We start from the raw sequence: 12,067 nt of genomic DNA, 5'->3' as shown, positions 1-12,067 counted from the left end.
AACATTTGGAGAATTTGGGGTTGGAGAACGCGTTTGTAAGGAGCTGCGATGCTTCAGAAGGAGGGATAACGCCCGCAAGGGTAGCGAATACTTGACAGTGTTGGGAGTACGCCGAATCGTTCGCGATATCAGCTGTAGAGTCTGTGAAGAACTCTCCGTCGTAACAATGTTTCTTGATAGCCTTGACAACAGCTTCAGCCCGCTCTTCATACTCGGTGGCATTTCCCGCTCTTCCCACCTGTCTCAGAAGCCGAGCCGCTTGCTTCAGAACGTACGCGTAGAGCAGACTCAGATAGGTATGTCGATTCGATTTTCGCCCAGAGGTAGGTACGCCTTTATCCGGATGATCCTCCGTCGCAGACCAGCTCGTCACCCAGTCACAATACTGCCACACATCCTCCGAAATCCCACTTACAAGCCCAAGCCCATCGATATGTGAGTCGAAAAATGCTAGGACACCATCAATCTTGGGGACGAATGATTTAGTGTAAGGTGTATCGCCAAAGTATAGATGATGATCGGATATCTGTAAGATCCAGTAGAGAGAGAAGGCGGCGATGATTTGCGGGACGTGTGACGGGAAACGGGATTGGGTGAGACCTTCGGGAGTGACTGAAGCTGCAAAATTTGTAATTGCTTGACGCATGAGACGGTCGTCGCCTGAAAGAAGGTAGTGGAATAACCCGACAGATCGACTGTCACCAGAATATCTTTGAAAGGACGAGTTAGCGTTGAATTCAAACGTAAAACAGACTGTGAAAATAATGCGTACTGCAATTGCTCGTAGAATGGACAGTCCGAGTACCCATCAAACATACAATTCCTCAAAGTTCTAATCGATACCTCCCAGATCTTCTCATTCTCCCTCATTGCCGGCTCCTTCCACTCGGCCTTAACTCCCATCGGATAATTGGCCTGCATAGCTTCAAACGACACCAGTTTGATTGGCTGGTCTCCCACCTCAATCTGGACTCGGATGAGGCGGAAGGTCCGGAACCAGAAAGGTTCGTATATGACTGACTGGCCTGGAGAAAGTTGGAGGGTGACCTCGTCGTAAGGCCCAAGGAGGTGACCATTCTTTGAGTCGAGGCGATCGCCTTTAGTGCGTAACCATGGATACTGTCTCGGATCGAGTTCATATCCCTCAGAGTACGTTAACCTCAGTTTCACCTCTGAACCTTTCTCGGAGGAGAAAATCCATTTTGTGAAGGCTGTAGAATGGACCTCGGCTTGAATGTCAAGCGAATGAGATGTTCCAGCTGGAAGAATGAGGGGGTTAGAACTGTCGAAGAAGGTGAGCCAGTCGGAAGAAGGAGTGGGGCTTTGACATGCGTGAATGTTGTTGACGGCGACTGGGCTACTTTCGGGTAGAGGGATAGATCTCGGACGGAGACGCCATGGGGGCAGTTCGCCGTTGACAGTTTTGAGCGAGTATGGGATGGGTGTCAAGGGTGTGGCTCGGGAAGAAGTAGCTGAAACCCGTTCGTTTATCTGTTCCAAGTCAACGATACTCCATAGGCGTTATAAGGAAAAAAAAACTTACATGAAGGAAAACATCATCCACCAAACCAGTAGGATACACCCTACTCTGATCCACCACCGCCTTCCACCCCTCTTTTGACGCCAAGTTCACATTTCCAACTTCCCCAACCACCGTCAACCCGGGGAACGTCGTCCTCTCAAAGGGCATCCCCCCTCTCGAACTCGCAAAGTACCTAATCACCAAAAACTCGACATCATTATGTCCTTCCTTCAAATACGGTGCGATATCGAGAGTCTCGTAGTACCAAATACTTGAATGACCTTTTGTAGGACCAACTGCAACTCTCGCGCCATTGATGAGAAGTTTGTACCGTGTATCGGCAGAAAAGTAGAGTATGGCAGACGAGGGGATAAAAGACAAGCTAAAAGAGCGGGTAAAAGAGACAAGGCGAGCGGCAGAGTTGTCAGGCGAGGAGTCGATCCAGTTGGGAACCCAAACCCAGTTTGCTTGGAGATTGTTTATCGTCTATGACGGGGAGTTAAGCAAGGCCGACACGTGAAGGTGGGGACTTACCTGTTGCTCTTCGGAAGCGACCATTACGAATGTACTTTGCAGCGAAGATAAACTTGATCAAGACCAAAGCTCAATCAGGCAACGAATTCGACATCTGATTGTTCGTGTTTTTGTGGTAGCCCATGGTTTTGAGAGCAGTCGAACACATTTTCGTACGGCGGATGACGAGCCCGAAATGTTGTAATTGCACCGGTCCGAATCATGAACCGAAAGTCCTGCCTCGGCGGCTCAATGGACCGAGAGATAATAGGAGAGATGTGGGCCGTGCATTGTCTTCTTTTTGGGCGTTATTATACGGCGGAAAAGTTGACCTTCAGCATCCCGGCTGGCTGTAGAGGGTAGAAATTGTACAATGAAGACCAAGTATAGTTCTTGAAAACTCAAGATGCGAAGAAGAGAAAAAAATGATACAGGGAGGTGAAAGCCGAGCTTTTATTAGGATTTGTGAAACCCGTGCCTACGGATCCCGAATTGAGGAAAAAAGCGTGGTTATTCAGTTCTTGAGCATGTTTTGGGTCCTAAAATCCGATCCTTACTTCAGCCTCGGATTTACCATACGGTCTATGTCGGCGAGCCTGGAGGTGCCAATGAAGTCGTGTATAAAAATTCAACAGTGTATCAAATCAATCACATCAACAGCGACACTTCTGAATCTTCACGAAACAAACATTCAGTATGACAGCCAATATCACCACTCCTATCCCCACTCTTCGCCGTATCGTCACCTCCCATCACTCCTCTGACAAGTCGGGCGACAACGTCACCTTCCACGACGATACAGTCAGTCTGAATCCTGTCCTTAACGGCCGCGCCTTCCTCACTCCTCTCTACTCTGCCATGGGTCTGCCTGCTACCAACCCCCATATTGTCACCCCTCAACACATCTCAGATGCTGTGGCTGCTGTTCCAGGCGTGTTCATCCCAGGCGGTACAAATGGCTCAGTCACTGCCCTCACCCCCAACTTCAGAGTGGGTATGCACAGATCATCTTCTATCGATTACAACGTCTTTTTGGAGGGGAGCGCTTATCTGGTGGTGCCCGATGGAAAGGGCGGCGAAAGGCGAACTTTGGTTAAAGCTGGAGAGCTGGTGATTCAGACAGGAACTCTGCATGCTTGGGAAGCTGGATCCGATGGAGCGAAATGGGTTACTGTAGTTGTAGCTGCTCTGCCTGTAGAGGCTGGGGGGAAGATGCTGGAGGATGTCGATTTTTAGATGCTTCGTACATGTATAAGGAGATGACTCGTCACGAAAGAGGATTCTGGGATACCGGAAATAGGTTGCCGAAATATCCGGAGGAGATCGCCTGGTCGCACAAGCACCATCGGTTCTTCTCGTTGTTTCTTTAATTCCGTGTGGAATGCATATGCCTCCAGATAGGTATATACCGCAGTCGTGCACTTTCAACCACCTTACAGTACCCAAACGTGACGTTCCATCCAGCGACCGCTTGAACGATCCATTCACTTTTAATACCTTCTGGCCGCAGCAGGACAACCTCCACCATCAAATTATCCCACTTTCTGAAACCCTAAAAACTCCGGGTCCCCTCTCTGCAGCTCCCACGGCCCCGCGTCGAGTAGAACAAGGTAATCACCGACTTCTCCCAGTCGGCAAGAAGGCAAATAATCATAATTAGCCGTTTTGTTTCTTTGCATCTTGACTTTCAACTTGTCAAGCCCAATATACAGCAACACCAAGCAACATCTCCAGGTCCCACATAGCGCGCACTATGCCTAAGGCTCCGAGTCTGAGGTCACAATCCTTTGGCGGTGGTGACTCCCAGAAACCTCTTATTCCACCCTCGCTTTCAATCACCTGCGCACCGTGTCGAGGCAAGAAGATCAGTGAGTTGTTCCTGGTTCTCGCATCTGAAGGAGTACACTGATTCAGAGGATAGAGTGCGATTCAACTAAGCCCACGTGCTTGAATTGTGCGAAAAGCCCCGATAGCTGCTATTATCCTCCCAAACAAAAACCTGGATTGCGGCCGGGTACGGGTATGGAGATGATCAAACGTGTTGGCGAGTTGGCTCAATCTGCTCCGCACAAACGAGGCTGACAGATGCCCATAGAATATTTAGAGGACCGAATGGAGGGTTATGAGTCTCGACTAGCCGAGTACGAAGCCCGTCTTTCCCAAATACCCATTAACGGGCCATCGTTCGCCTTCGACCAGAACCATACCCCTCTCTCCGATCCTTTACTCCAGTCCAATCCGCAAGGAATGTATCCCCCCCCGCCCCCAAGCCATCTCGGACATATGTCTTCAAATTCCCTCTCAGGCGGTATCGGTATCTCCACCCAACAACTTTCCACTTCTGTACCGAGCGTCATATCGAACCCCAATCCATTCCCTACCGACCCTTCTCCTTCTACAACCGGCGGGCAGTTCGACCGCCCTTCATTCAACGTTTCCACATCCCCAAACGTCAACATGTCCTCTCCAGCGTCTTTCATGGACCCCCATGTCCTGCCTTCAGACGATATAGTCCGCGATCTCATCGGTCTCTTCTTCACCCACATCCACCCTTGGGCGCCTATATTATCCCCTTCCCCACCCGACTTCCACCCGCCCTGGAATATAGTGCATCATGCCATTGTCGTTGTCTCTTTGAGGCTTTCAAGGGACCCAAGAATAGCCACGAGTAAACAGTTAATCAAGCAAAAGGCGAAACAGCACGTTCTTGCGCATGCTATCGAATCAACATCCATCTCATCCCTCCAAGCCCTCGCCCTTCTAGCTCTAGATCTAATAGGTTCCGATCAAGGCCCAAGCAGCTGGGGGATTCTCGCCCTTCTAACTCGGTCGGCGGTACATCTAGGATTATCGACAGAGGAGGACCCGAACCCTTGGCTAGGACGGACGCCGATGCCGAGCTTGAGTCGGACAAGTATCATCCCTCCCCCGTCGACATGGCATGAGGATGAGTCTAGAAGAAGGTTGTTTTGGTTAATTTTTGCCCTGGATAGATACGTCTGTGTTTCGACAGGGTGGGATTTTGCGCTGCCGGATTTTGATATCAAGAGGAGATTACCGTGCTCAGACTCTATCTGGGCACAGTCAGTGAGTCTCTTCTCTCCCTTCTCCTTTCCCTGAAGTTTGACCTAACAGCCCCTTAGGAATGGTATCAGACACCCCTATTCCGCTCCGTACTTCACCAAGAACCGATAGATCTGAAACTCGAAGATGTCAGCCCCATGGCCTATCTCGTCGAAGCGCTCGACTTGTTAGGAAGGGCACATACTCTCCAAGGGGAGAAGATCGCTCTCGGTGATGCCAGAGGGTTGGAGAGCAGGAAGGATATGACCTTGACTCTTACGACAACTGCTACGAGATGGTTCTCCATGAGACCCATTAATAGGATACATCAACCTGGGATGAGATTCATGATCCATGCGATCTATTATTCGTACGTACACCCCTATATTTACCCTTTTCCACCATCCCCAGACTTCATTAACCAACTGTACAGGACGTTACTCAAATTAAACGCTTCATACGCGTACCCCGCTCTATCCAACGGCGAACCACAAGAACCTTATGTCTCAACATGCCTCTCTTCCGCTCGCTCCATGGCTAAGCTCGCAAACACTGCTCGATCAATAGGCTGGGTGACAGCGTCGACACCGCTGTTCATATGGGGATGTTGGGTTGCTGCGAGGGTACTGTTTGGTGAGTTGCGCTGTCAGATAGAAATTGAAACAAAGTACATTGACAAATATATAAGTTCACGCATTTTTGAACCATCATACTCAACCGGATGAGGATTTTGAAGAGATCATAGCATCATTGAAAGAGCAATCCCAGTATTGGGACCTTGCCAGTATGCCTACTTCTTTCTCCCTTGTACGCTAGCTAACATCTCTTTCAGCACAATATGTCAAACTCCTCGAACGAGCCAAACGCAAATGGCTCAATACCCTCTCCACCAATTCATCCTCTTCCCTTCCGGACGCTATACATGTCCTTCTTGACTTGCGTCGCACGGCCTACTCGGCGGTTAACACCAACGCGCAAGAAACACCGCATGTTTCCCCTCCAGAACCAGATTTGAGCCAGGTACCTGCTTGGGCGGTGCAGCCTGGTTTGGAGGACTTGTATAGCTGGTTTGATTTACCAGCGGGTTTGTTCCAGGGCGAGGCGACGATATGATGTGTATGTTGGTTGCAGATGTAGTGTATTTCTATTTCTTCAATCTTGTTGGATCTTGTTGGTTAATTTTTGAAGGGCTTTGGGTAACGCAGTTATGAATGGTTGAGAACAATCATGGTTGTAGCTGAGGCAAACTACGATATGTACTTGACATGAGGGGTGAATGACTCGTCTGTTTACCACAGCATTTATTTCCAAATGATTGCGATCAAGTGTTAGAAGGAAAAGGAAAGGCGTAACAGGAAAGGGAAAGACGTAAGTATTTTTAGAAAGGGATACAGCTTGGCCCGTGGAATAGGTTGCTACACCAATAGTACTGGCCCACAAAAGTACATACAAGCAGCATCATCGATACATCCATTGTCATGTAAGAAAATGACATGCACAGTGCGTAGTGCCGTCGCATTAATAAGCGGTCAGAAGACTTGCTAGTAGAAAGAGTAAAATCACGAGAAACAAATTCGCATATAATAATAGTTTCTATGCTAGTCACCACAGATAGTAGTAGCTGATTACTTTTAAGAGAACATCACGGAAGGTAATTATTGGAGGATGGAGTACATCAGTCTTCCTATGAATGACACAAAATTCGTCTTTCCACTTGTAGATCGCCCCACCGCCGACAATGCACTCAAATGAGATTTACGACGTTGGGATATGTTGATGAACAGCCATCATTTGTTCCTTGCACAGTGGGAATCCATGCCACTGATGGTGTGCAAGAAGTAGAGAGAAAGGAGAAGGCCTAAAAAAAGGAAACACGGCGCTTTCTTTCCCCGAACTTCCCACAAGTACGAAGTTCCCGGCCCGACATTTTTGTGGCTGCGGTCGTGGTGGCGTAGGACGCAGCGCGGAGGAAGAGAAGAGGAACAAAAGGAACATCTGTTTGTCCATTTTCTGCGCTGCTCGCCAGCAAAGACAAAAAGATTCGATACATCATAACTAATATCACAAGACGAGAACGTTAGCAGGCTCGCAGCATGTTACCCAAAAAACCGCGGTAAACACAAGATGATCGATCCCTCGCTCTCTCTCGAGGAATGCATATAGAGCTGAGGCGTTCCCAGAAAGCTGGTAAGAAGTCCGAAAGGCTTTCTTAGTTGCCGGTCCGAACATGACGTCTCCCGGTATAATGATACAATCGCTACCCTCCTCACATAATCCACAATCTCCTCTGATCAGTCAGGGTTCAATTACTGGGACCCCGAGGGGAACCCACTGGGATCCCCAGATAGGCATCGGGTTGTTGTAGGGTTTTGCTTCAAATTTGCGGGGTTTTACGCATTTACACAGGAACATGACAGGAACGAGCAGCTGGTCTTCCACCTTTTGGCCTGCTGAGGGTTCGAGCTGTACAAGAGGAACGACTCTGGCACAGGGAGGTGAGTTGCGAAATACCCTTGATTGGCGAGAGGCGAAAGAACAAACCAAGCGGCTTAATTTTCCACCTGCCCTTCGGGATGATCCGTCGGGTAGGAGGGCGATATTTACTTTTGCTTTCAAACAATGACATGATGCTGCTCCAAACCCAAACTGGCCATATATACCGCGGCCTCCAAGAGTCAATACTTCCTTTGCTGGTCCTCTTCACATTTCCAAACTTCTCCCTCGCATTCAAAGGCCTTGACTTTTCAATTCCACATTTTAATCATGACCTCCGACCAACAGCACCCTCACTCAGGGTTCCACGATATTCAAGCTATCCCTCTCGAGATGAACGAGAAAGACAATGAGCTCATTCACACTGAACGTCTTCAAACCGCCGAAGAGATTCGAAAGACCATGTCCAAGGGCGAGGCGGTGCAGATGAGGTCCAAGTTTGCCGACTTGGGTACCATCCAAGCCCTCAAGGAATACAAGCTCTTAGGTTTCGTCGCAATGGCAGCGGCCTTCAGTGCTTCACTTGACGGCTATCGTAAGTCTTAGACCTAAGGTTGAGCCGCAGTACCACTAAGGTACATCAGAAATCAACTTGAACGGTGGTATCGTCTCCAACAAAGGTTTCATTCAACAGATGGCAGCCCCAGGCACTGAAGCTATCGATGGAAAGTACGTCTCGGCATGGGGTGGTATCCAATCTGCCGGCCAAACCTTAGGGCAAATCGTACGTCTCCTATTGCATCTATCAGTTTTCTGGATCTCGAATGAAAGCTGATTCAATATCAGTTTCTTCAATACGCTACAGACGCTCTCGGTCGAAAATACGCCCTCTATATCCTATGGGTCTTCCTCGTAGCTTCCATCTTCGCCGAAACCTTTGCTAGCCACTGGTCCCACTGGCTTGTCGCCAAACTCTTCTCTGGTATGGGTGTCGGTATGTTGCAAGCAACGATGCCGGTCTATTTGAGTGAAGTAGCGCCTTCTCAGCTTCGAGGTTTCTTCATCAACGCCTACTCATTGTGAATTTTGTATTTTTTTATTCCATTTACCCCATTTACCCTTGGTAAACGAAGGAAGAAGCTGACAAACTAGTTAGTTGGTTTTGCCTCGGTCAACTTGCAGCTTCTATCGCGCTCAATGAGCTCAATGATATGAAGCCTTACGATTTCCGAACTGCCATTTACACTCAGGTATGTCCCTCTTCCATCAATTCTGTCAAAGTACCTTCTTTCTCAAAGCTAACCAAGTAATTAACGTGTAGTGGCCAATGGTCGGTGTCATGGGTATCGTCTTCCTCTTACTTCCTGAATCTCCTTGGTGGCTTGTCAGTAAAGGCAAGCTTGAAAAGGGTTCCAAAATGTTGTCAAGATATCAAGGTCATCTCCAAGGCTACTCCGTTGAAGAAGAAGTTGTCAGTATGATTCCTAATCGAATCGTGTGAATCGTATCTGATACGAGTATGAACATAGGCCATCATGACAGCTACACTGGAAGAAGCCAAGCTCATCGCCAAACGTCAAGGACAAGAAGGTCAATTGGCAGTATTCAAGGGAAGCAACTTACTCCGTCTGTTCATTGCTTCTTGGCCGAAAATGATTCAGCAATTCGTTGGGTACGTTCATACCAATTACCTCTTTATGCCGAATCACTTAGATCGTTTATCAATAGTCTCTCTGTCTTCAACACTTACGCTACCTACTTCTGTAAGCTTAATCATCGTCTCGCTCTCTTTCCCCTCTCCCTCCATGGCAACCACCCTTCAATACGAAACCGCTAACTCTCTCAAACAGTCCAACTTGCGGGTAACAGCAACCCCTTCCTCGTTACCGTCATCCTCTCCTGTGTCCAGCTCATTTCTATGCTCATCACCGTCTCCCTCAGTGACAATATCGGCCGTCGACCGCTTACTGTCTACCCATATGGAATCACTGTCCTCTCTGTTCTTTCGCTTGGTATTATCGGCTGTTTCGACTACACCAGCAAATCTCTGGGTTCTCTCCTCGTATGTCCAGTCCTTCTCTCCATCTTTATGTTGAAATGAAGAACCCTTCCCTAATCAAGCTTTATCATAGATCTTCTTTGCATGTCTCGCCACCTTCTCAACTACCGGCGCTTCCGCTATCGGCTACGCCTATGCTGCTGAAATCCCTACTCAACGACTTCGAGCCCAAACTGCAGGCTGGGGTCTTGCGTTGTCCAACATGGTTGCCATCATGTTCTCTTTCTGCACTCCGCTCATGCTTAATGGTAAGGCTAAATGGAATGTCAAGACGGGATTCTTGTAAGTATTTCTCCATCTGCCCTCCTTTTGATGAAGACCATATCTCGAAGGGACCGTAATCGGAAAGTCAAATTTGGTACTGACAAAAAGGTATATAGCTTTGCCGGAACAGGCTCGGTCGCTACTGTCGTTGGGTGGTTTATCCTTCCTGAAGTTGCCCGTAGGACACCTGCCGAGATCGACGAGCTGTAAGTCACCCCTTCTTCACCCTCTTGCATTTAAGCAATAGAAGCAATAGCTTGACTGACCTCCTGGGTTTCATTTTGTTTCGTTCAGGTTTGAGAAGAAGGTCAATCCACGCAAGTTCAAAGGTTACGTTACAGACGTCGAGATCTCTTACCGAGAGGCAAACGAGACTTCTGCTTAAGGTTTGCTCAGTTGTTAAGATTTGAGGGAATGTAAAGATTACTAGGTCTATGTCATTGTGTATATGCTTTAGGGGGTTGGGTATAATCGAAAGTAGGGACCTTATAGGGCTACTATCATCATCTTTTGTTAATCTGGTCATATTCATACTTCGCTGTCTTGACTTATGCATGAATGGAATGAACGATTTAACACGCATAATATACAGAAATGAATACGCATTAAAGATATATTTACCTCAAGATTCTACTCGCTATTTGCTACATGATTCCAAAGTTCCCAAGCAAGTTATATCTTGCTGGCTGGAAAGAAGAAGCTACATTCCCCTTTGGGGGTAAAACAAGGCCGGATCGACCCATCAAACTCTTCTACACTTCATATCGCTCTCTGTTTCGCTTTCCATGCTTTATTTCACCCACCCCTGTCGTCTCCCCCTTGATGTATTCTCCTTGCTCAAAAAGGACCCATCCCTCCTACCCATCCAAGCCCAATTGCACAAACTCCAAAGCTCATACCAACACCCATCAACGTGAGATCGGTTCTCCCTCTTACAGCGTCCGCCCCACTCGTACTTGAGTCTCCGCTGCTACCACCATTACTGCCGGTATCACTGTCCGTGGTGGTGGAAGTAGAGTTGGCAGCAGCTTCTACTCCCGCTCCTGATCCCGATACCGACGAACCCCCAGAGGAAGAGGTGGCAGCGGTACTGACGTTACCAAGTAAAGACAGAGTAGTTGTAGGTGTCGGGTTGAACGTCGGTGACTCGCCGGACGAAAGGAGTTCATTTGATTGGGCAGCAGCAGCAGATGAAGCTGAGGCTGGGGAGGCAAAGGAGTACGTGGCGGAAGGGTTGAACACGACGAGGGACGAGAGTGTGGATCTGTTTTTAGAGGTTTAGCTTTCACTCTTGATTTATTGGTGATGCAAAGAGAGAGAAGAGAAAGAGTAATGACAACGTACGCGTCGTTCAAGCTGATTACACTCGTAGAATCATCGACACCTCTCGCTTCAGCGTAAGCGTGTGAATGAGCTGCACGGGCATCGGCCTGGGGGTGATTATCTCCGGGGGCTGGAAAAGGGGCCGAGAGGACAAGAGGGAGGAAGATGGTGGTGATCAAGCCAGATTTCATGGTGTCTTCTTTCCTATTCTTGCGTTTTTGCAGGCCGACAAGCTAGGCTGAGCAAGGTCGAGAACCGATAAAGTGAAAAAAGGAAACAGAGAAGGAAAGTGGGGGACAGACCGAAAGTGGACAGAAAGACGCTGGATATATATATATATATATATACTCTGGTCGCGAAGCAAGAAGACGTGAAAATAGAAAGAAAAAAGCACCGCTGCAATAGTAGTATATCCAAATAACGCTAGCGATGGCGATAACTCTGAAAGTCAAACACGCTGCACGCTAGAATTGCAGACCACGGATCATGAAAAAAGGAGGAACGAACCAGGGCCAAAACTTGAAACACCGGAAACCGGTCTAAATGAGGAACCGTCATTCTTTTAGAAAAGGTACTAGATTGCTAAAATCACAAGGTACCCAACGCTAAACCACTAAATAGACTTTCTAAATGATGTCATGCCGTTTCATACGCAGCGCATCTGCTTGTAATCGTCGAGGTAAACATGGACTGATGGCTGATCAAAAGGTTTAGCAAGTACTAGTTTAGAAGAGGAACTGCATACTGGGTCGGTAATTTAAATCTTCTTTTGCTATTTGTTACAATTTGTTTAGACTTTCCTGGGAGGGTACGGAAAGAGCGGACAAGCCGGTGTATGAATTCCTGAAACGGTACCCGGTGCCTTGTCACCTTCCTCCTTCCCTCCGCTC

At 48.0% G+C, this 12,067-nt stretch overlaps 5 protein-coding genes across 5 annotated transcripts in view; 3 read left to right on the top strand and 2 right to left on the bottom strand.

Annotated features, from left to right (window-relative positions):
* CNB05740 (conserved hypothetical protein) overlaps window positions 1-2,429 on the bottom strand; it is a 2,905-nt gene extending 476 nt beyond the window's left edge. The window contains exons 1-4 of the mRNA XM_569315.2: window positions 2,057-2,429; window positions 1,544-2,008; window positions 773-1,491; window positions 1-710 (exon numbers count right to left, since the gene is read on the bottom strand). The exon at window positions 1-710 is cut by the window's left edge and continues 476 nt beyond it. Coding sequence (XP_569315.1) covers window positions 1-710; window positions 773-1,491; window positions 1,544-2,008; window positions 2,057-2,080 — 1,918 coding nt within the window. The 5' untranslated portion in view covers window positions 2,081-2,429. The remainder of the gene's footprint in view (window positions 711-772; window positions 1,492-1,543; window positions 2,009-2,056) is intronic.
* Window positions 2,430-2,682: 253 nt separating this feature from the next.
* On the top strand, window positions 2,683-3,411 carry CNB05730 (hypothetical protein). Its single transcript, XM_569314.2, has one exon. It carries the CDS (start codon window positions 2,732-2,734, stop codon window positions 3,269-3,271), a length of 540 nt encoding a protein of 179 aa, XP_569314.1. The 5' UTR covers window positions 2,683-2,731; the 3' UTR covers window positions 3,272-3,411.
* A 66-nt stretch (window positions 3,412-3,477) lies between these two features.
* On the top strand, window positions 3,478-6,677 carry CNB05720 (hypothetical protein). The gene is made up of 7 exons (XM_569313.2): window positions 3,478-3,903; window positions 3,957-4,079; window positions 4,131-5,122; window positions 5,179-5,468; window positions 5,532-5,731; window positions 5,787-5,882; window positions 5,931-6,677. The coding sequence occupies exons 1-7, from the start codon at window positions 3,789-3,791 to the stop codon at window positions 6,209-6,211; spliced, it is 2,097 nt and encodes a 698-aa protein (XP_569313.1). The 5' UTR covers window positions 3,478-3,788; the 3' UTR covers window positions 6,212-6,677.
* Window positions 6,678-7,422: 745 nt separating this feature from the next.
* On the top strand, window positions 7,423-10,412 carry CNB05710 (sugar transporter, putative). The gene is made up of 11 exons (XM_569312.2): window positions 7,423-8,126; window positions 8,176-8,315; window positions 8,378-8,610; window positions 8,688-8,781; window positions 8,853-9,002; window positions 9,061-9,203; window positions 9,260-9,294; window positions 9,382-9,593; window positions 9,664-9,872; window positions 9,971-10,060; window positions 10,149-10,412. Exons 1-11 carry the CDS (start codon window positions 7,862-7,864, stop codon window positions 10,237-10,239), a joined length of 1,662 nt encoding a protein of 553 aa, XP_569312.1. The 5' UTR covers window positions 7,423-7,861; the 3' UTR covers window positions 10,240-10,412.
* CNB05700 (hypothetical protein) lies at window positions 10,393-11,599 on the bottom strand. Its single transcript, XM_569311.2, has 2 exons — window positions 11,199-11,599; window positions 10,393-11,118 (listed from the first exon to the last, which is right to left on the bottom strand). Exons 1-2 carry the CDS (start codon window positions 11,366-11,368, stop codon window positions 10,692-10,694), a joined length of 597 nt encoding a protein of 198 aa, XP_569311.1. The 5' UTR covers window positions 11,369-11,599; the 3' UTR covers window positions 10,393-10,691.
* Window positions 11,600-12,067: the final 468 nt, after the last annotated feature.

The sequence above is a fragment of the Cryptococcus neoformans genome (genome assembly GCF_000091045.1).
Source record: "Cryptococcus neoformans var. neoformans JEC21 chromosome 2 sequence".
Lineage (NCBI taxonomy): Eukaryota > Fungi > Basidiomycota > Tremellomycetes > Tremellales > Cryptococcaceae > Cryptococcus > Cryptococcus deneoformans.
Note: the sequence above shows the minus strand (reverse complement) of the source record. Positions and strands in the feature narration are given on the sequence as shown.

Bases quoted from the DNA above. Each gene is read 5' to 3' on its own strand.
- CNB05730 (XM_569314.2), top strand. From the start codon at position 2,732: ATGACAGCCAATATCACCACTCCTATCCCCACTCTTCGCCGTATCGTC.
- CNB05720 (XM_569313.2), top strand. From the start codon at position 3,789: ATGCCTAAGGCTCCGAGTCTGAGGTCACAATCCTTTGGCGGTGGTGAC. The intron at 4,080-4,130 runs GCGAGTTGGCTC...AGATGCCCATAG, and splicing joins GGAGATGATCAAACGTGTTG to AATATTTAGAGGACCGAATG. The intron at 5,469-5,531 runs GTACGTACACCC...CCAACTGTACAG, and splicing joins ATCCATGCGATCTATTATTC to GACGTTACTCAAATTAAACG.
- CNB05710 (XM_569312.2), top strand. From the start codon at position 7,862: ATGACCTCCGACCAACAGCACCCTCACTCAGGGTTCCACGATATTCAA. The intron at 8,127-8,175 runs GTAAGTCTTAGA...AAGGTACATCAG, and splicing joins TGCTTCACTTGACGGCTATC to AAATCAACTTGAACGGTGGT. The intron at 9,873-9,970 runs GTAAGTATTTCT...AAAGGTATATAG, and splicing joins AATGTCAAGACGGGATTCTT to CTTTGCCGGAACAGGCTCGG.
- CNB05700 (XM_569311.2), bottom strand. From the start codon at position 11,368: ATGAAATCTGGCTTGATCACCACCATCTTCCTCCCTCTTGTCCTCTCG. The intron at 11,119-11,198 runs GTACGTTGTCAT...CTCTAAAAACAG, and splicing joins GTAATCAGCTTGAACGACGC to ATCCACACTCTCGTCCCTCG.